General features: G+C 31.4%; 1 protein-coding gene across 3 annotated transcripts in view; it reads left to right on the top strand.

Annotated features, from left to right (window-relative positions):
- Nucleotides 1–21,997, top strand: part of LOC124369872 — an 85,850-nt gene that overhangs the window by 54,157 nt on the left and 9,696 nt on the right. For all 3 annotated transcript variants that reach the window (XM_046828007.1, XM_046828006.1, XM_046828005.1), the window contains 6 exons: nt 187–358; nt 4,540–4,931; nt 11,001–11,071; nt 16,385–16,462; nt 16,808–16,941; nt 18,636–19,115. In XM_046828007.1, coding sequence (XP_046683963.1) covers nt 222–358; nt 4,540–4,931; nt 11,001–11,071; nt 16,385–16,462; nt 16,808–16,941; nt 18,636–19,115 — 1,292 coding nt within the window. In that variant the 5' untranslated portion in view covers nt 187–221. The remainder of the gene's footprint in view (nt 1–186; nt 359–4,539; nt 4,932–11,000; nt 11,072–16,384; nt 16,463–16,807; nt 16,942–18,635; nt 19,116–21,997) is intronic.

The raw sequence follows: 21,997 nt of genomic DNA, 5'->3' as shown, positions 1-21,997 counted from the left end.
CTCTGTATATCATATAAATAAAGTATTGTTGCCCAAATATAATAAACTGTTTTATAGTTATGAAAATAATTCACCCAACCATGTATCTATGGTAAAGTGAGAAAATGTGTTTTGGTGCTTACAATGCTCTTGACAACATGTCATTTACGTTGTCTATCAGTGTGTTTAAATTTGTGTTTGTTGTAGGTTTGCAACCACCCACTGCCACTGCAACCACTACCATGAAGGAAAAAGTACAAAGGCAGCAGGGTGGTGAAGAAATCGACCTAACAACTACTACTGTATGTACAGAGTCCAGGAAATTGCATGACACGATCAACTTGCCAATAAACTTCTGCTGCAGCGACGACTCTGCTGAGTGAGTTATTCCTTTTCTTCTTTTTGTGCATATTACTTTAACATTATATTTAGCAATTTTCGCTCTTTTGCAGTTTTCAATTACATTCAGGAAAGCTTATTCTGAATAGTACCTCTACTTTTTCTGATGTATACATTTGTACAGTGATACTAGTTTTACTATGGGAATTGAATCTTAACTACATGTATGAAATCATATGAATAGCATGATCTGCTGTTCGAACATTGCATTTTGTCAGGCTGTCATTGTGAATCGTAAGTATTATTATGTCTTTCTGAGCAATTGCTAGTGACAGACAGGAGGAATTCAAATGCAAACAGATTTACGGTGTTATACTGTTGATGACTGTGACAATCGGAGAATACGATATTGAAAGATTGATCCAGGTTATTCACTAACCTTAATTTGGTAAAATGAAAAATGTTTAAGATATAAGGATTTGTTGTTGTAGGAATTACTTTTCAATGATAACTCCTTAACTACCCACTCCACTGTCTGGGATATTGTGAATGAATATTTTAGGAGAGGGTACCTAGTTCAGGGCTTTCGTATTTTTTAGGACTTGGGTAACTTTGATGTTTGCTATATGACCAAGCGTTCTAAACCCTTGACAAGATCTCATGGAATAACAAATCATAACTAGACCTCACATCCGTAAAAACTTGTAACAACCGTATGACACTGTAACATGTCTCAATGATATTGTTAATCAAGTATATTGTCTATTGTCTGTTTGTGGACTTGCGGCAGGTCTAGAGAAGGACAATTATGACCTATCCTGAGGTGTATAATGAGTGTAAAGTGTTTTATAACTTAGAAGCAGAATGTAGTGGAGGCAAGTCTTACAATCCACAGTTAAGATAACCTCAGCACAAAATTTGAACTAGATGCTGAATGACATGATTGAGCAACAATTCAGATACAATATCAGTAAGGATTGCGGTAATCAGTTGCTGATCATGAGTCGTGGTATCACTACCTCTACTTGACCAATTTTAGTAAGGATGCAGGTATTTCCTAAACATTAAGGATACCAACTCATATCGACTACAGGTATCCAGGCATCTTTAGTTAGGGAGAACCTCACTGCTACCACTCGCTGAAGGTCAGTAGATTGGCATTATTCGATCACAACGTACAAGATGTATCTTTAAGGGAATAGGTGCAATACAGTGGAAATTAATAAATCTTTTTATAAACAAATTATGATAGTTAGGTGTTAGATCAAATCACATTTAGATCAAATTCGAAAAATCCAAAACAAGAAGAATTAAAAAAACTGGCCAATTTTTCTTATTTTGTTAAATACACACGTTATTAAAACTGTATTCAAGCCAGCTCAAAAATTGAACAACTGTTTAAGAACAGCGAAGGACATAATTCTTCTGTGTACACAGGATTTTATGAAATTCCATGTAGTTGTGGTTCAGCCTACACTGGGGAGACAAAACATTTCATACGTGCACGATTAAATGAACATATCAGGAACATGAAACATCAAGATATGGACAAATCTGCCATAGCGGAACACAGTTATAGAACTAAGCATGCAATAGAATTTGACATAACATAAGTACTTGCGAAAGTTCTCTACTATTCTAAGATGATAGTAGAGTCTCAGGAGTAATCAAGAAATAAAATAGCTCTCAAGGAAGATAACATTAAATTGTCAAAAAACTGATAGCCAGTGATAAAGAAATCATATTGATCATAGTTGATCATTGATTTGTTAAACTTAGGCCAATCAAAATAAAGCTCTGCTTCCTTCAACTTACCTATACAGACAAATGTGTATTATCAGCAGTTTTGTATTAACATCTCTTGACTGCTCCGCAACAAGGCTGAAATATTTAAACTTAGATGATAGTTATGATACGGCTGTGTAAGCTTAGAAATAAGATTTTAAAATAGTTTGTGTCTTGTTTGTAAACATCTTAACTATACACTTTTCAACATAAAAATATAGTTTATTACTACTAGACGATTCTTTTAACTCTCGAATTATTTTTGCACAGTTTTATCTCATCAGTTTTTACACATTGCCCTATGGAAGATACTACTATCACATATACATTAAAAACATCATTTATGAATAAATTAAAAGACAAGGACCCAAATTTGACATCTGTGTGATACCATTAGTATGTGAACATTAGTTTGTTGAACTGTATCCATTAAATGTCACATACTGAAATCCATTAAAAAATATGAATAAAACATCCTCTAAGATCGACAAAAAACCTAAAATGTCCATTTTTCAATAAATATCTAATGATCAATCCAGTATGAAACACTGCACCCTACTGAGAAGTTAAGTCTAATTGTGTGTAAATAAATTTTGTAAAATTCAACATGACTCAACAAGTCAGTAATGTTGTGATTTATTATTGTATATCTCAGGCAAATTTTATTTTTTAAATAATTCAGATTTATACCTAGTAATATTTCAGTTTAGCTGAGGCGATTAACATTGGGTCTAAATTTATTTGATCAAATCAGGATCAACTCTTATGAATACAGGCGCCACTCCTATCAATTTAAAAATATCTAGAAACCCTTTTTACCTTAATAAGTTATGGTTAAGTATTTATGAAAATGTTAATTTGGCATTTAGAGGAGATAATTGGAAGTTGATTTAAATGGAAAGCATATGTTTTAGTTATCTTGACTATCCCCTTTAAATACTTTACCTCCACCTCTATTACTTTGTTTTTGGTATGTTTAAATAAACATCATTACTACTAAATTTATTTTTTTCCTTGACCTTTTTTAGTTTTATGTTCCTTATTAATACTATCAGGTGTTATCAACAACACTATGCAATGCTTCATAAAATTTACCAACGCCGAATTAGGATTTTTAAATTTAACTGAAAAGTCCTTTCATTAGTACTCAGCTCATTGTTAACTCGGCAAATCTCGGCTTCTAGCAGGAAAACTGAGTGACAACTATCCTTCTTCAAAGGTTCATCACAGTGAAAAGCAATACTGTGCCGTATCGGAAACAATCAAATCCAATAGTTTTCTCTCTGTTGGACAAAATATTGTGAATGGAAAAATGTTGTAAACTTAAAAAATTACTCAGTTTATTAGAACCAATAACCCTTACTCAAGTCTAAATGACATTTTACGTTTAAATTAAAATAATATAAAATGCATGATTAAAAAACTATATTTGTAACTCATACTCTCAAAAACAAAAAAATCAAATATAGATATTAATTTTGTATTGAAATTAAAAATAAATTACTCCATTTAACGTTATAAAACCTTTACCATAAGTAAATTTTTGATATTTTCTGACTGAATATCAAGGAGAACTCCACCTTCTCTACTAAGATGTAGTTATCTGATGACAGTGGATCAAATTTTAATGTTCTAATGTTAATCCTTATCCCTCTAATTAATGTCATATAAGAATATGTTTGTTTTATGCCTAAAACATAACTTGCAACCTAAAGAACTTTATGTAGTATCAACGGGAATGTAACACATTAATCATGTTCTTGCAATATTTATGTGAAATAAATATAGTTGTTAGCCCGTTTCATAAAAACTGGAGTTCTAATTTTAGATTACCAATGATACAAGCCAATGAGTGGGTGGGAGAATTTGGAACTATAATTTAGATCATTAAACATGCTTAGATATTGTATGAGGCATATATACAATAGTTTTCAAATAAACATGCTTTGCAGCATTATAATAAATTACATTAGATTTACAATAATCTGTACTTAAAAAAAACAAGCTACACTATAATTTTCTACATGACAATAACTTACAACTTAATATGTTTACAATAAGCAATTGGTTTTTCCATATTATTAAATCTTCAAGAACAAGTAAAGATTGAAGAATTAATTGGCTTAGATTATATAATATCAATTACAGCAGGATAATATATTAATTAATGAAAAATGAGCATGGTCCACATTGATAGTAAAGTAAAGGAAGTTATGTTATTAAATGATGTAAACATAAAATTTAAATATTACTTTCATGTTGTTTTAATTCATGTTTAATATGAAAATTTGACTAGGTTAATTAAAAAACTTCAGGTAAAAAAAAAAGAATTTGAAATGTTTTAATGTTGTCATCGTCGGACATGTCTATTTCATGTATTATTATCAATACAGCTTTAAAATAAGAAATATTCCTGACCACCATTGTATTATTTAGTGAGGAGTGTTCCTCAGAGGATGAAAATGATGGAGTCATTCAGGATACAACCAGTCTCCACATACCCGTATCCGACCTGGCTACCAATGAACTGAGTCGCCAATTCCAGGATAAAACCAGACTCCACACACCAGTATCCGACCTGGCTACCAATGAACTTAGTCGCCAATTCCAGGATAAAACCAGACTCCACACACCAGTATCCGACCTGGCTACCAATGAACTCAGTCGCCAGTTCCAGGATATAACCTTCGATGAAGGCTTCCATGTAAATGAAGAAGCATTGAAGAAATTCTCTCGTCTACCTGTAAATGAAAAATATGATAGAGTATTGGAGATAATTCTTGAACTTTTTGATAAATCCTCAAACACTGCTGATTCCACAAATAAAGGTAGGATATACTCTGTAAAACTCAAATCTACTAATACAATGTATAAATAATCATAATAACTAGTTGGTTTAATTTTTTTGTTTAAGATAAAATAAGGTAATAGAATTGAAATAAATAATTACCTTTGTAGTAACAATTCTTAAGATAGGTAGATACTTCTTGTACCAGATACAGTGTTTTAATCCTATGTTCGAATATATGTTTCTGAGGCCTTTTGTGAAAAGACCATAAAGCATATTTATTAAGGTGACGATATAACATAACCTCATCGGTGGAAGAGTCCTTATGTGCCAGCATATTATTTCTGTATTTTTTACTTAATTCAAGGTCACTAGATAAATTTTTAGATACAGCTATATTTAAAACAACAAATAGATAAGAAAATTACCATAGGTCATGTCAAAAGGATTACTGGATTTGTTTTGAATTTGTTGCATCTAACACATCTTCAACTCTGATGGAAACTTTAAATAATAGTAAAATCTGTGTTAAATCCATGGAAGACATCATGCAAGGGTTTCGTATCATTTTAAAGTGGTTTGAGTGAGATCCCTTTATTGGTTGTCACCACCTTTTGTGGGGTATTTTCCCTTTGCGTGTTGTTGTGTTTAGTTGGTTTCGGGAGTTTAAAACGTAAAGTTACCATTTTCAGATAAAGAGCATAGTGGAACACCACCAACTGATTTGACTGTTAGAAAACATTGCTGCTGTTGAGAAAATGATAGAGGAAGATCAACGATCTACATGCCAAGATGTTGACGTAAAGTGGTGTTAGTAAATGCTTAGGAAAATTAGCAATGATGCCTCTGTGGATGGATACTTTTACCTGTACATATTAATCTTTTATTTATCATTTTAACCCTGAAACAAAGTTTCAATCAACCTAGGCTCTTTCCTAATGAATTCCCACTTAAAATCTCAAGTGCCCTCGAAGTGTTGGGAAGGGAGTGGGTGTCCTTATTTCATCTTGTGAACACATTGCCATTGTTCTTGAAAACCAGTTTACTATTACCGCTAAATGGTATACTAATACATGCTTACCTCAGGCATTTAACAAAACTGAAGAGGAATGGTGATCAAGAACAAACTGAAGGGAAATTCTGCTTCATCACAACAGTGTATTGTTCCACACAGTGCATCAAATTGTAGATTTCATTCAGCTGTCTCAGCTTGAATCACATACCCGTCCTCATAAAGTCCTGATTTGGTGACACCCTGTGACTGTTTCCTCTTTCCAATAGTGAACAATCAAATTTGTGGGAAGTTATTTTGAATGCTTGAACATGATGTTGCAGCTTATGAAGAAGAGATAGGGATGTTGATAGAAACATAGTAGAGCCAGTGCTTCAGAGACTGCTTTAGGAGGATGAGTCCTTGTGTGGAATTTCAGGGAGATTAATTTTTAAATTGTAACACTCAACACTAAGCTCACTTTGTTTCAACTTAGTCTATATCAAAACTTTTCCAATGACTTCTATATACATATTTCTTGAAAACAGCAGTTGGCAAGAGGCTTTTTTTTAATACTAATATTATTTAACATTATAATTATAATATCCATAGAAATAAAGTGAATATTTTATTACCAAAATACTTTTGATGAAAAGTGTCAGTCTTTAATATCATACATTATAACGTTATAATTGTAATAAATTATAACTGGTTGACATAAATGAATTAATTTTCTTCCCCACCTGAGCATCCAATTTTTTATGTTGAGAAAGGTGCTTCTCAATATATTAAAATATGGATTTTTAATATTTAGAAAGAAAACCTGTTATTCTAAAATGTATCACTTTAGTAAACAGTTATGCTTTGAAATTGCTGCAATATTTCTTGGTAAACTCCAGCTGTCAGTAAATCACTGACAAATCTCTAATGGAAGCGTACTTTGAGAAGGCTCTTCCTCATTGTATCTGGGTTTCTTTGTACTTCAACTGAATGTTGTCAAATATTTTCTGTGTACTCTAGAAAGGTTTTAACCCTCTCTTTTTAATCATTGGCTTTGCTACACTATTCTAGCTGTTAAATATAAAATCGAATCGTACTTAATTCACAATTTGTACATAAATAAACGTGCAAACGTCACCACATGTTTTGCTTGAATCATTTACAATAAACTATATTAGCAATAGCTTAACTATCCTATTAAATGTCATAAAAGAACATCAAAAGAATACAAAACCTTTTCATTAAAGCATTGTTTCAATTCTTTCTTAAAAATAAAATCATTATTCATACCTAAAATATGTTGTGGCAATTTGTTATAAAAGTGTATACCAGCAATCAGTGGGGTTTGTAAATTGTAAATTGATATATGGAGCTGCCAATTGGTTCCAATTTCTTGTTAAGTAATTATGATAGGTGCCAAGTTTTGATAATCTACCACTGGCTTTCCTTACTGCTAAAACGGTTTCCATAATGTATATGCCATAAAGTGTCAACATTCCTAAACTAAAAAAGAGATGTAGAGTACTCCACAACTCTCTTAGCTAGTACTAGAGTAGCTATCTTGTGGTTTTAGACCTAAACTAATTTGAATATCTCTCTCCTGCAATAAGAGAATATTTTGCAGATTTCTATTACTAGTTTATATAACCATACAAAACTGCACCAAATGAAATGTTGGAGTGATTATGAAAAAGTATATCATTTTTAGTGTGTCTGTAGTACAATATTTAGAGATACATTTTTGGGAATATAATTTAGAGGATACTTTTTTAAGAGCCCCAATATGGGTGTCCTATATCAAATTTTTATTTAACACCAAACAAAATATTTAGTCTGGTGTACTTTGTTTAAGTTTTATACCATTGATTTCAATGGATGCTTTTGGTTTATATTTATTTTCTTGAGTCTGAGATAAAATAAAATTAGTTTTATCAGGATTAAGTAAAAGATTCTTATCTCTGAAGTAGTTTTTAAGTTATGTTAAATTTTGCTTGGATATTCTTTCGATTTCATATAATATGGTTAGAATCAGCCACGTTTAAACATATTTTGTTTTTTATACCTATGAAAATTGTTGGCAATACTTTAATATAACACAAAAACAAAACTTGTCCCAAAATATACCCTTTAGAAACTCACTTGGTTTCCATGTGTGATTTAGCACTGGTTAATTTATTCATTTTATCCAAATATAGCAGTTCCACATGCTGCTTGCTATTTTCAAGGTATGAAGTAAACCATTTTAAAGAAATACCCTTTATACCTGGCTACCATGGTATACTTATCAAAAGCCATGTTAAGGTCTATAAAAATCTCTACAGCTTGTCACCTCTATCTAATGTATCTGCTATTGTATTCACAAAGTCAATGCCAGCAGTTACAACAGACCTACCTCCTCTAAAGCCATGTTGTTCATCGTAATATAATTTTTTAGAGTCAAGAAATTCCACAAGTCTAACATACATTGGCCGTTCATAAATGTTGGAAAAATCTGGGAGTATAGAAATTGTACTGTAATTAGTAGGGTCTGTTACCTTTCTACTTTTAAGTACAGTTTTCATTTTAGAGATTATTAGTTTATTCGGAAATGTACTACTAATAAAAAAAGAGCATGTATCAGGGGCTTAATTAAAAAGTTTTATGTTACAGTAATTGGTACTTCATCAAGCCCTGCTGTAAATTTGTTTAAAAAAAAAAAACAATATAATTTTGTCTAGCTCCACTTCATCCCAAGGTTTAAGATGAAAATTTCGTGTTGGTGAATTTTGGATTATATTGGGATTAACATCAATGTTTACATTTACATGGTTTGAAAGATTTAGACTCACATATTTATGGATGGTTTGCTAAAACTACCCGTATCAGTGGAAGACATCACGTAACTAAATAATACAAAACAAACATCGAGTTTTGGTTTCTACAAAACCAATAAAAGGGAGCTTGTAGAATGCCCAAATGAATTACAATGTCAAATAAATAGATAACAACTCTAAAGATTCATGAATTATTATCATTATTAAGATTCTGATGCATAAAATAGCATCAGCCAAAAATTTCAACATCATAACTTAATTCATTAATAGATATACAAAATCAATAGATTATTAATCAGTATATCAATTATTAGTCAAAACTCTCATATAGGTAATTTTTCTTTGTTTAGTTGGCAGTTTGTAACTTTAGACAACAATTTAAATGTATTAAAAAGGTTCAACAATCCTGAGAACATAGATTTATTTCGGTTGTCATATAGCAAATTAAAATACATAATTATAAGTATTGCTGTATCAATGAGTATTTGACCGGCAAGAGAGTGTTTTCTCAAATCAATTAAAAACTGCCAAAGTTGTAGAATTCAGAGTTTGCCACATTCATTTTTTTAGGCTTATTTTACTAATAGTACGCAGAAAGTAGCAGGGCACACTGGAGATTCATGTAGCTTGACTACTGTAGAATTCCACAGGGTTCGATTCCTGGCTCCGCGTTATTTTTACTTATTTAACCAATTTACCTGATTCAGTACAAACATAAACAGTTTTGTACTACTGATTGCATGTACTACGTTTTTAAATATCAATTCTACAATGAAAGAATTGAAGTTACTCTTGAATACGACAATTTAGGTGCTCCTCAGTGGTTCCTGGCAAATGGGTTTCTACTGAAATGAAAAAACATAAATCGTATTGCTTAGCCAAAAACGTTTTAGAGATAAGGATAACAACAGTGGCCTGTGAAAAAAAATGTTAGCTCCTAAAGTTTGATATAGATAATAATCTCATCTGGGACTTTATATATAACATACTTCCAAAAGACTTTCAAGAATCATTTATGTCTTAAAATAGGGAACTTTGCGTGCTTTGTGTCATAGACTTTAATTTTGAGAAAACCCAAAAAAAAAATATATAGGTGAAAGGTCAGGTGAACGTGCTGTGCCGGCCACTCTACCATGGCATATGACCTACCCATCTGTCCGGAAACGTTTGATCTAAGAATGTTCGGACAAGTACATTGTAATGTGGTGGAGCACTGTCCTGTTGAAATACAGGCTCTTGAGCACCTTGTAGGAACTCATTTATTGCTTGAACAATGCCGTTTTGTAACCTGTCTATTTATTTAATACCAGTTAAGTTGCCATCAGTAAATAATGACCTAACTCAATGAATTAAGGACAGGGATCAAAGACGCCTGCCACCTTATCACACCTGAAATCTTACAAAATGTGAGACACAGTTTTGAATCCAGGCTTTATTGTTGTCAAGAATTGCATGGTAGCCATTTTGAGTATCTCATCTGAGTGACATTGAGAAGAAATTTCAAGATTTTTACCATTTTTTTCATAACATAATTATTCACAAGTAATAAGGTTTTATAAAACAATTCAAAATTTAATTAGCATTAGAGACCTCTAGCTTTTGCCATTCATCTTCTTTTTATAATACCTTTAAAATTATGTGTCATTTGCTTTTACAAATGAGGTATCATTGGAAAGGAAAAGTTATTTAAAAACTTGTTTGTGTCATAAAATTGTGATAAAAACAGTAGTTCATTAGATATTTCTTAAAACAAAAATCAATGGGCCGCCATTTTTTAATATTAAGACTGGTTTTAAAATATTTATTTCTGATAGTTAATCTAAAAATGCATAGGCTATATGAATATAAAATGCATAATATATATATATATATATATATATATATATATATATATATATATATATATATGTATATATACACATATATGTATAGATTTTTTTATGTGCATAATTTTACTGCTATGAATAAGAACATTAAGCTATAGTTTTCTATTGGTTAAGCAATCATTTCAATTTGAAAGTTCTTCTGTGATTTGAAATGGGTTTCCCAATAACCAGATAATAGTGATGTAATATTTTTTAATTAATCATGTTGTTAATTCTCAATAAACGGTATTACTTGTTTACAAACTTCAAGAGAAACAATTATTTGAATATTTATCCTAGTTATCTTTTTTTGAAGACTGAGTTTTCCATCATTTGTAAACATCCAAGGTTAGTCTGTGAGGTTAGTCATCTAGCAACTTGTGTCAGACTACTTGTACAATGTACAATTTTGTTGATTAAGGACATATTGATCTGTGCAGACCTGAAAGCCCGAAGTCCGTTCAGAAACAGAGTTGCTCTACAGACGCTGCACAAACAAACACCATTTGATGTAAGTAACATGTCATTAAGGCATTCTTCTTGTAATATTGTAGATGTTATCTGTTGATTCTATTAACTGAAGCATCCTACATAGCATATGCAAAACCTTTGACAAAACTGTTCCAGAATGGAACAGTCTGAGTGAGCTGTGTGTTTTACAATAAACAGTAAACTTCCATTAATCTGGCTCGGTCAGCACTTGAGGTGTACTGAATTATTAAATATGCTGAATTATTGTATATTCAGTATATATTAGAGTAATTATGTATACATAATAAATAAACTATCACAGTGAAACACGTTATTATACAAATATAACTTTCAGGTAGTCCTTGTTATATGTAGATCTATAAGAACTATTTTTTTAAATGGTCTATTTAGAGTGCATAGTCTTTGCATCACAACAATTGGACAGAACACGGTCAAGGTCGAGTTTGTGTTCATCCCGGTTCATTACAGCCATGTACCGTACTGCTACTGTCAGCCTCTATATTCACCGCTTGCCTATCTCAGAAGACAGTTGGCAAGACTTCAATTGTTCCAATTGTACTTCAAGCACAGGTTTGTGATGACAAACCTGTGCTGAGCACATTCATTGTGAAATTGACCTACCATTACTAGACTCAATTGAACTGACATGAAAATACGAAAGTGCAACAGGTTGCAAAGGCTGACAACCGACGGCCATGTTCAGTCATGTGACTTGAGTCTAATTGATATCACCCAAAGTCGGCCACACCTCAAACGGAATAAACCATCGTTGCGTATTAAATGGTTTATGTTTTGCGTTGTTCAGGAAAATGTTACTTTTTCTAAAAGGCATGGCGGATTACCAAGCGTGCTGAACTATAGGATGCTGGATTAATGGAATTTTAATGTACTCAACTGTTGATTGGATAACATAACATTACCACATAGCTAATCCAGAAACACGAGTATATGATCAAAGAACTTGAATATTTAGTATAGATCACCTAATCCAGAAACTACTATATTTATTATTGACTCTGATCCAGAAACGTAGTATTGACTTTGGCTGCTAATGTTTTGTCCTTAGCACTACTTCCTTAAAACTTGAATACCTCATATTCATTTAGAAGTAGGGATTAAATAATTTTATCACAAGTATTGTAGCAAAGACAATTTAACATTTATTTTTGCCAAGGACTGAAATAAATAGATGAGTTCAAGTCCAGCTTAAAAGATGTATAAAGCTTAGTAACAAACTGTTTTAAATTATTGTATTCATTATGAATTATAATAGCTAGATACCTGTATAACTAATTATGAAAAGGATGTTTTTTACATAATAAGTACTATGAGGCCACTGTGGCTCATCAGTGCCAACAGTAATATCACACCTCAAAATGACCCAATATTGATGATAAAACTAATATAGTATATATATATAGTAGTGTTCATATAGTATTAAAATTGCTAAATATAATCATTTTTATGAATACAGTTTTGTTTAACATAATTACAACTATAACGCCACAGTGTGTAATCTGGACAAAAAAAGGTTCAAATCATCGCAAAATTGAACAACAGAGTCATGTCGAAATGCCTCCAGGGAGCTCAACTTGCTAAATCTACCCAGTTTGTATATTTTAGAGCTTCGTTTTACTGTCGATTTCAGTTTATATTGGCACAAGGCAGTGATATACACAGATACGAGACAAGAGCTCGGGAGCGCATAGAACAGCAGCATTTGAAGCTGGGATCAAATTCATTAACAGTCTCCCTGAAACACTAAATTTAGAAAAAAATCCAAGGAAATTTAAAACCCAATCAATTCACTACCTGGTGTCTTGCACCACAAACTCAGTTGGTGCTTGTAACTCAGTTGGCGAGTTCATGGAGCACACTTGGGATTTATATTCGCGGCAGTGTTGCAATCCTGGGGGTAGATCCCACGAATTTTGTTTGTATGTATATGAATGTATGCCTGTGTGCAACTGTATGGAAACTCGAGTGAATGGAATTGTCTACGCAATAAATATATTCTAATCTATTCTAACTAACAGATTTATTATCTCATACTGATTTGATATTGGTGAAGAAACTTAATTTAGTGGCAATAGTTTGTCATATCATACAGAATATTGACTTCATTATTTGGTAGCTATTACAGGTACTCATATTGTTGAAGGGTCCCATGTTCATAAGAAATGTAAAATATAACACCTTGTTAAATCACGGAATGGTAAAAACACTGAGGAGTTCAGTTCACTAGCAACAACTTAGCTCAATACTGAGTGAAACAAATAAGATACATGTGGCAATAGAATCAGCTGATCTACCTGAACAGTTGATTTAATAGCTGAAACTCAAGTCAGAAACTGTTAAAAACTACAATACGTTGGGTGTTAATTTGCAGATGCAGGTCACATTGGGTTTTTTTAAATATGTAAATAAACATCATTCATAGGAATAAGTAAGATACATTAATAAATAGTGAAATATTCAACAGCATAAATAAAGGCTTGTAAAATTAAGATGGTGCAATAAATTTTGGGTTTGGAAAATATTTTTTATGTGGAATTTATAGCCCTTTAAGATAGCTTTTCTGAATACAGAAAAAGTATGAAACAATTTTTTATCACTCCGTCAAATTACAGGTAGGCCTATTTAAAGTACGAAAGTTAAACAATTTGTAGTTAGGCCCAAATAAATATGGTTTAAGATACAAATGTGAATTTTGTTCAGTATGTACTTTAGTTCTAGTTTCAGACAGAAACATGTTTTTATTTATTAAAAAAATAATTTCTTATAAAATTGGTGGTGGTGCAATACTTTTTTGTTAGTTTTTTCCCCAGTAATTTTCCTTTAATGTATCTTATAAAAATATAAATATGTATTTTTTTTACTTTTTATCATTCCATGAAAGTTTATGAGCATTTAAAATACAAACTGTGGGTAATTTTGTAATCAAGCTTAAGTGAAATTGAAATAAAAATTGCAAATAACAAGTTGATATTTTACAGTATATACGAGTTATAACATCCGGAATTCACATGTTTAACAATTATTTTTAACTTAAGAAAATTATACTTATTATTTAAATTAAATTTAAGAAAATTATAGGTTTTTTAAATAAATTATTACTTGAATACATTCAATTTTTTCTGAAAAACCCCATAATCCTTCAGTCATATTTTATATACTATGAAAATGTATTCTTATCATCATGTGTTCTTTTTTATTGGCTTCTTATTATTATGGCTATTAAGCCAAAATGGTCGGCAGGGTATGATGACATACCTATAAAGATTATTAAAGAGGCAAAACATGCACTTTTAAATCCTCTTTTACATGTGGTGAATGTTTCTATAATAACAGGAAACTTCCCAACTTAATTAAAAATATCAAAAGTTGTTCCTGTATTAAAAAAAGGAGACAGCAAAAATCCTCTAAATTATAGACCATTGGCAATACAACCTGCTTTATCAAAAATATTTGAAAAGACTATGATGATTCAATTAGTAGACTATTTTGAGAAGGGTAAATTGCTGGATTTGGAGCAGCATGGCTATAGAAAAAATAGATCAACGGTAACAGCATTAATTGATTATATTGAGAATGTGCTAGAAAATTTGGATGAAGGGAATCATACTGTTGGAGCCTTTCTGGATCTGACAAAGGCATTTGATAGTGTCTGCCATAAAACCTTGCTAGAAAAATTAGAATCATATGGTATTGAGGATAAAGAATTAAGCTGGCATCAGTCATATCTGGAAGGGCGACAGCAGTATGTTAGTATTAAATATCTAGGTAATAATGAAATAAGAAATATTAATTCAAGAATAGAAAAAATACAATATTCTGTACCACAAGGTTCAGTATTGGGCCCATTTTTGTTCTTATGCTACTTGGGAGGTATGCCACAGATTTTGACAAATTTATCAAATAAAAATCATTTATGTTTGTTTGCAGATGATATAAGTATGTCAGTTTCTGGAAAAGATTTACAAAGTGTAATAAATACAACAGAATATTCAATGTCACAACTAAAATGTTACTTGAATGATAGAAATTTATTACTAAATTCTGATAAAACAATTCTAATGAAATTTAAATGTAAACAATCAAATGAGATAAATACAATTGGAAATAAATTTGTAAAAGATACAAAATTCTTGGGTCTGGCTCTAAGTAATACATTAAGTTGGACAAAACAAGTAGAAAAAATTTGTCATAAAATGAGTTCTGGAATATTTGCAATCAGGCGGTTATCCTTCTTCCTAGAAATAAATGCACTGAAATCTGTTTACTATGCCTTGATACATCCACACATTTCATATGGCATTGAAATTTATGGTGGAACCAGTGCAAATAACTTAAACAAAATATTACATTTACAAAAAGTGGCAATAAGACATATTCTACACCTTAAAAATAATGATAGTTGTAAAGACCACTTTATTAACCTAAGAATAATGACAGTATATAGTTTATATATTTATAAAACTATATTACATGTCAAGACAAATGCAGAGTCTATACCAAGGCAACAAGATTATCATAATTATAATACAAGAAATAGAGAAAATTTTGTAGTAAAGAAACATAATAAAGAAAAATATAAACAGTGTCCGACATACATAGGAATAAAATTTATAAATGACCTTCCAGGCTGTATTAAGAATGAGAATTCTTTTAATAATTTTAAGAAAATGTTGAAACAATTTTGTACAGATCATTCATTCTACTCTCTTGAAGAGTTTTTTACACGGTGACTTGAAAGTAATTTTGTTTGTATTTGCCTACCATTACAAAACATATTAACACTATGGACATAAATATTTAAAATATTATATGTATTATTATACTGTATTAAATATAAAGTATGAATACTCTAACCTGAGTCTTATGTTTTATATTGTAGTAAAGGTAATTGACGCAATTCATGTACATTATGTATAAAAAGAATAAAGGAATTTTGAATTTGAATTTGAATTTGAATTTATTCTCTTTTTCTGTGGGGAATGCCTCCAAATACTACTTCAAATGGCTACAATTGGTAGTAGAGTGACCAAAATGTTTTTATTTTCCTGTTTTCAAGAAGATAAGTGCAAACGTGAAATTTATATGTATCTTTTAGTTTTGTAATAAATGAAGAAGTTACATAAATTGCACAGTATTATTTTAAAAGATGAGGTATGTGTATTTGAAAAAATGCTACTGTTCTCTATTGTACATAGACGTTATATATATATATATATATATATATATATATATATATATATATATATATTATATTGTTGTTAAAAATGATAAACAATTAAACTGTGTAATTATTGTAAACTGGAATTTGTTACAGAGGCTAGATTTGCCTGTGACATCTCATCTGGGAAATGGGGGAAACGTTTATGTCCAGAACCTTGCGGTTGATACTCAGGTGAGTTCTTTTTAATCATACTTGTACAAGTACAGTGTAGTATTATATTATATATTATATTTGATGGTTATACATTTTACTACCTAATTTTTGCCATTAGAAATATGACAAATCTGTTTAAAAACTACAATTTACATCATAAAATTTTACTTTGATGTTCAATTACGCTGTATTTTATATGTTATTCCACTTTTTCACTGAAATCTGAATTTTATTATATAACTGTTGTTTTTTTTTTTTTTTTTTTTTTACTAATTATGTTTTGACCTGGAAGAAGAAAACTTATGACTGACATTAAATAAATGATTAACTTCAATACTTAAGCAGTTCTATATATATTTACAGCCCAGTATCATTCCAAAAACTGTGTCCAGTTTGTCCAGTTTGTCCAGTTTTACTTCAGACTCCCTCCTACAGGATGATGAACTCCGGAAACTGTTGGAAAATCCGATATTTTGTCAAGGATTTCTAGGAATTGTGTAAGTTGTATCACATCTAATAACCAATCACTTCTTTTTGCTATTGCATCCAAAATCCCACTTAACATTCAAAGTTTTATTTAATTAAATCCTGAAGCTTATTGCAACTAACGAATAATATTAAATCTACTCTCCATTAATTTGTAGACTGCTTTTACTGTTTATGCATTTTTGGTTATAACTAAAATCTCTTTTAACATTTCTCATGCAAATCAAGAATTCCAGTTATATTGTTAAAAGAAGGAGTGGAATTGTAATATTTTCCATACAAATTTCCCATATAACTAAGTTTCATATTTGAATTATCTCTTTCTTTAGATAAAATACTTCTGTCCAGTAGGACTGTATAAATTTGTGCTAGTGCATCAAGTGTTGTAGAAATTATACAATTTTGTATAATTACACGTACATACGAAAATATATCATTCATATCATGTAATTTTTAGATTAATTTTTTTGTATATTATAGATTTTATAAAAAAAAGAATTCTTTATATTTTGAACTTTTAGTACATCGTCCTATTCAAAACTACATATCACTTTATTATACATAAAGCGTTAAAATATGCTATTGCAAGCTTTATTAGAATAAGTTTTTTTTTTTTACACTTGTCCGAGTTGATCGACAGTTGCTGTTTTAACATTTTGAGCATAAACAGCTGCACTGTTTCATAGTTAAAAGATTTAACTGCCATAACACCAAGTTAAAAACACAAAGGTGTGTGGTAAAATGCATACTTTAAAATTCACAGGTTATAAAAATACAAAAGCAACAACTTAGAAACAGTCATACCATTGTGTTTGGAATAATCATGCAGTAAGAAAACCCACCTCCTCAATATTTGCAAGTTGGTGTTAAAGGAGTTAAATCATATTTCAGCTTGTAGTAGCAGATTTATGTTCTCTTAGCATTCATAACAACGTTGCTAGACAGTCAAGTATGATCTAAGCTAAAATAAATTTAACAATTTGAGTTATTTTAATTTTACAATATCTGAGTCTTTAAATAAAGCTGGACTAATTTGTTCTGACTTCACTAACCATTAACTAAAATTCTCTTAATTTATGAAGTTCCACAAAATATTTATTATTCACATTTATTTAAGAGAATTGATGATCTTTATATTACAAGTTTATATTACGTAGGTGGCCCTAATAAAATTACTTTTAACTTTGGTCTATAAGGGCCATGTATAACCTAAACTGTTTTTTTCTCACAGAGTTTTGCAATGTCTTATTTTAAAAGTATGAATTACATACATCCCAAAGCCTCTGGGAGTTTGTATAAAATATCTAATATTATTTCATAATTGAAACTTTAAATATAAAAATGTGAGATTTGTTTGCGAATTGACCATTGCATAAATATTATTCAATCAAAATGTGATGTTTATGTGTATAAATAATACTTTTAAAATGAGACATCTACTAATATTTTATAATTAAAACAAATGTAAAATGGTTTAAGGTTTGTTCTTTGTTCTTATGGGCCAAAGAACAAGATAGCCCCCAGTATTGTCCGCTTTTGCTTCCGTTCCTTTAGCTCTCCATTGAATTGTTTTGAATTCAAGCAATTGTGTAATTATAGTGAGCAAATATTTGACTAGATATCGAAATTTGCTCCTAATGTTTATCTGTAAATCATTTGTAAAGGTCACTTTTATCAAAGAAAGTGATGCAAATTTTTGTTACAGTGAGGAGATGTGTAAAAAAGCAGAAGATATGTCTGAAGTTCCAACTGATTCAATGGATCAGAGCCTAATATCACCGATGATGACATCACCCATCACTTCCCCCAGCACAGAACTCTACGATTCAAGCTATGAGACAGGGTCCCCTGGCAGCACGGTGGGGACCTCCCCTGCACCTCGCACATCTGTCAGTTCAGATTCAGATCTGGAGCTAGATCTTGGCATGGAAAACCGCTCCAACATCGTCATCATCTCTGCACTGCCCAACAGCCGACTCGAACACTCCATTCCTGTTAAGGCAGAACCTGACGTCCAGCCTCTTGGAGAAGTCGTTCACTTTGTCAAAATGAGTGCCACACAGAGACTAGATGAGTTCTCAAAATCCACATCATTTTGTGAGAAACACTATGCCATTCAATTGGTAAAAGTTGTTCTCATTTCGAAAGCCAAAACAAGTGAAGAAAGGCGCATCCGTTTCAGCAAGTAATTATATTCATTATTCATGAATTGTTTTAATTAATTTCTTTTGAAGAAAACATACAAGAATAATTTTTATTTTCTCTCTTGGTATAATTTGAAATATTGCTATGGTCAAAAAAATCACCATTTACTTTTTAGTCTTTTTTTTATCTTCCTCCCAAGTTTAAAAGTTGTGAATGCACGTTAAGATCTCCATGAAAATAATAACTGTGGTACACACTATTTAGCAGCAATTTCTTTACTCAAGTTATTTAATCGGAATGGAGTTAAATTTTCTTACCATTAAAAACATGCTATTCATAATAAATTTATTTATTTTACTTCATGCCATATTTTTAATATAGAAGTAAAAAACTACATTTTGTGATAAGTAGAATTTGAAATTTTAGTGGAAATAACTTCCTTAGGGTGCCTTAAGGTTAGAAAAAAGGAATCTCATGGAATTGTCTATCCATATGTGTACTACCCCATCCATCTATCCATGGACATTGCTAAAGATTATACGGATTGTTTGTATTTACAACATTTGAAATGGTTTTTTAGGCTTCTGTTAAAATGAACAGATTTTTAAGACAGTTGGAGAATAAAAGCTAATAATAAACAAACAAAAATTGTTCTAAAGATGGGTCTAATCATTAACTCTTTATTAATTAACAGATTTTAAGATTTATGAGAGTAAAGCTCAAACTCTCAATATTTACAGTAAGAGAGAAAGCTGTAGAGCTTATTTTTGTTGACAAATCAGTAGTTAGAGTTAAATAGCCACAGAAACCTAATACTTATGAAGTAGAATTAAAAAAAGTCTATAAATGATGAACGTCTTTGTAAAATTAAGGACCCTGCAAATCTTTAAGTGAACGTCAATCCATGATACCGATACGAGAGTGTTTAATCCTTTGACTGCTGTAGATTGTGCAGCCGGATGAGCCAGTTGTGCTAAGTTTTTCTGAGCCAAAGTTGCGCAGACAGTGCATGGTGGCGCGATCATTTTATTCATCTTTGATAACCATATATATCGTATACAACAATTTTCTTGCTTTTGTTAATTATTTTCTAGTGTATTTAGATTTCACCCTTAAAAAAACTTTAATAGTGTATAGGCCTATTTCGATCAGGATATAAATAAGACAGTTTATTACACAGTTCAATACATTTACGTAGCGAGATTCACTTCTTGTTTTTCCCCGCCAATCTCCCTCACCATGCAAAATCTCACTCAGTGAATTAGTACACACAACCAGACAACTGATTGGCACGGCAAAATAGCCCACGTGATTTTGCCAATGCCAAAGCGTCAGCGCGATAGTGTCGTGCGAGTATACTCGTCTACAGTGGTCAAAGGGTAAATAACAACTATCCAATTGTATGGGGCCAAATAAGAGTTGTCCAGGGTGCCGGGTCACAGAACTAGAATTGCAGGCCAGCTTATAAAGCAGCCCCTGTACTGAGACTATCCTCTGTCTTACGTAAGCCTCTGACATTGGCTCAAGTTATGTCTTCTTGGATTGTAGTTTTATAGATAGTTATGCCCATAAAGCTACTGATATTTAACTAGTCTAAGAGATGTACAGGTAACTCTCTCACATCCGTCAAACAGGAATGAACAGTTCTTGATAGTTGAGCTCTACAGTATTGCTGTCCCAGTGGTTACATCAGTCACAAATAACGATAACAAACAAGACTTAGTAATATCAACCACCTAATTCGGTTATTCATATTCGTGGACAATAAAAAGCTGAGGACAACCTAAATAAAAGGCTGCACAATCAAAGGAGGCAACAGAAATAAAGATGTTCCCCACAATACGGCTAACCTGCTGTTCAAGGTTATAAAGGATTTTCAAAATTCTGAAATGTACATAAACTACAATTATAAGGTGTGATGTTGGCTATAGACAACGATTTTATTTTAATAGTCAGCTGGAATGTAGATGTATCAATTTTTGCATAACATTTTTGGATGTCAATTGTTGGATGTCTAAGATAAACCATGGCTGAGACGGCCGTCACGTGAACAGAACATGTGTCATAGCTGGCTATTCTATATGACTGAATATGAGGCTGTATTACAGCAAGGGTCTCTATTGTCCATACTGACTCCAAACTATAGATTGAGGTCATGATGTCTGATGCCTTTGATAATCCCTATCTGGAGATTAACTAGGTCTTGGGTAGAAATGTAGTCCACGAGTTAGTTCAAAGCATTATTTTAGCACATGTAATCAGTTCATATTTCAGGAGGAACTCAAAACCCTATGCAGGAATTTTGTTCAGGAAATTTCATAACCGATCTCTTCCATCATACAATTATTTTAGACATAAATCTGTTGAGATATGGTGTGTTCACCTACATACATAGGCCTATTTTTTGAGCTGATAGAAGTGGACAGTATAATTGAATATGCCTCTCTGGTTGTCAAAATCAGTGTGTATATACAAGGGGGTGACTATTGTTTACAAACTTCCTGATGTCAGCTACATGTGGCTCAAGTCTCTTCATCCTACATGATTTTCAACATAGCTATTTAGATAAACTCAGACTCTTTTTAGATTATGTAAATATTGATCTGTTCTCCATTAATCGAAGGGTCTGAGAAGGAAGTAAAGGCGATCATGAACCAAATGATCTCCTTGTTTGCTGCCGTAGTTGGGATTGATACAATGAAAATAGTCAGCCGGTTTACAGTTGAGAACATAAATAATCTAGTGAATGGATAATTCAGTCAGGGAGAAGACAAGCATAGTACAACCCTAGCAATAAAGTAAAAAGAGGCTCTCTCAGTGTCAGCCTTAGGCCTATACACGTTTTGTCTATACATAAAAAATGTGGAGAAGAGTGAGTTTATCCAAGTTTACTGTCACTAAACTTCAATCAGATTTAAAGAA

This window comes from Homalodisca vitripennis, chromosome X, assembly GCF_021130785.1.
Source record: "Homalodisca vitripennis isolate AUS2020 chromosome X, UT_GWSS_2.1, whole genome shotgun sequence".
Classification (NCBI taxonomy): domain Eukaryota; kingdom Metazoa; phylum Arthropoda; class Insecta; order Hemiptera; family Cicadellidae; genus Homalodisca; species Homalodisca vitripennis.
This window is presented reverse-complemented; position numbering and strand designations above follow the sequence as displayed.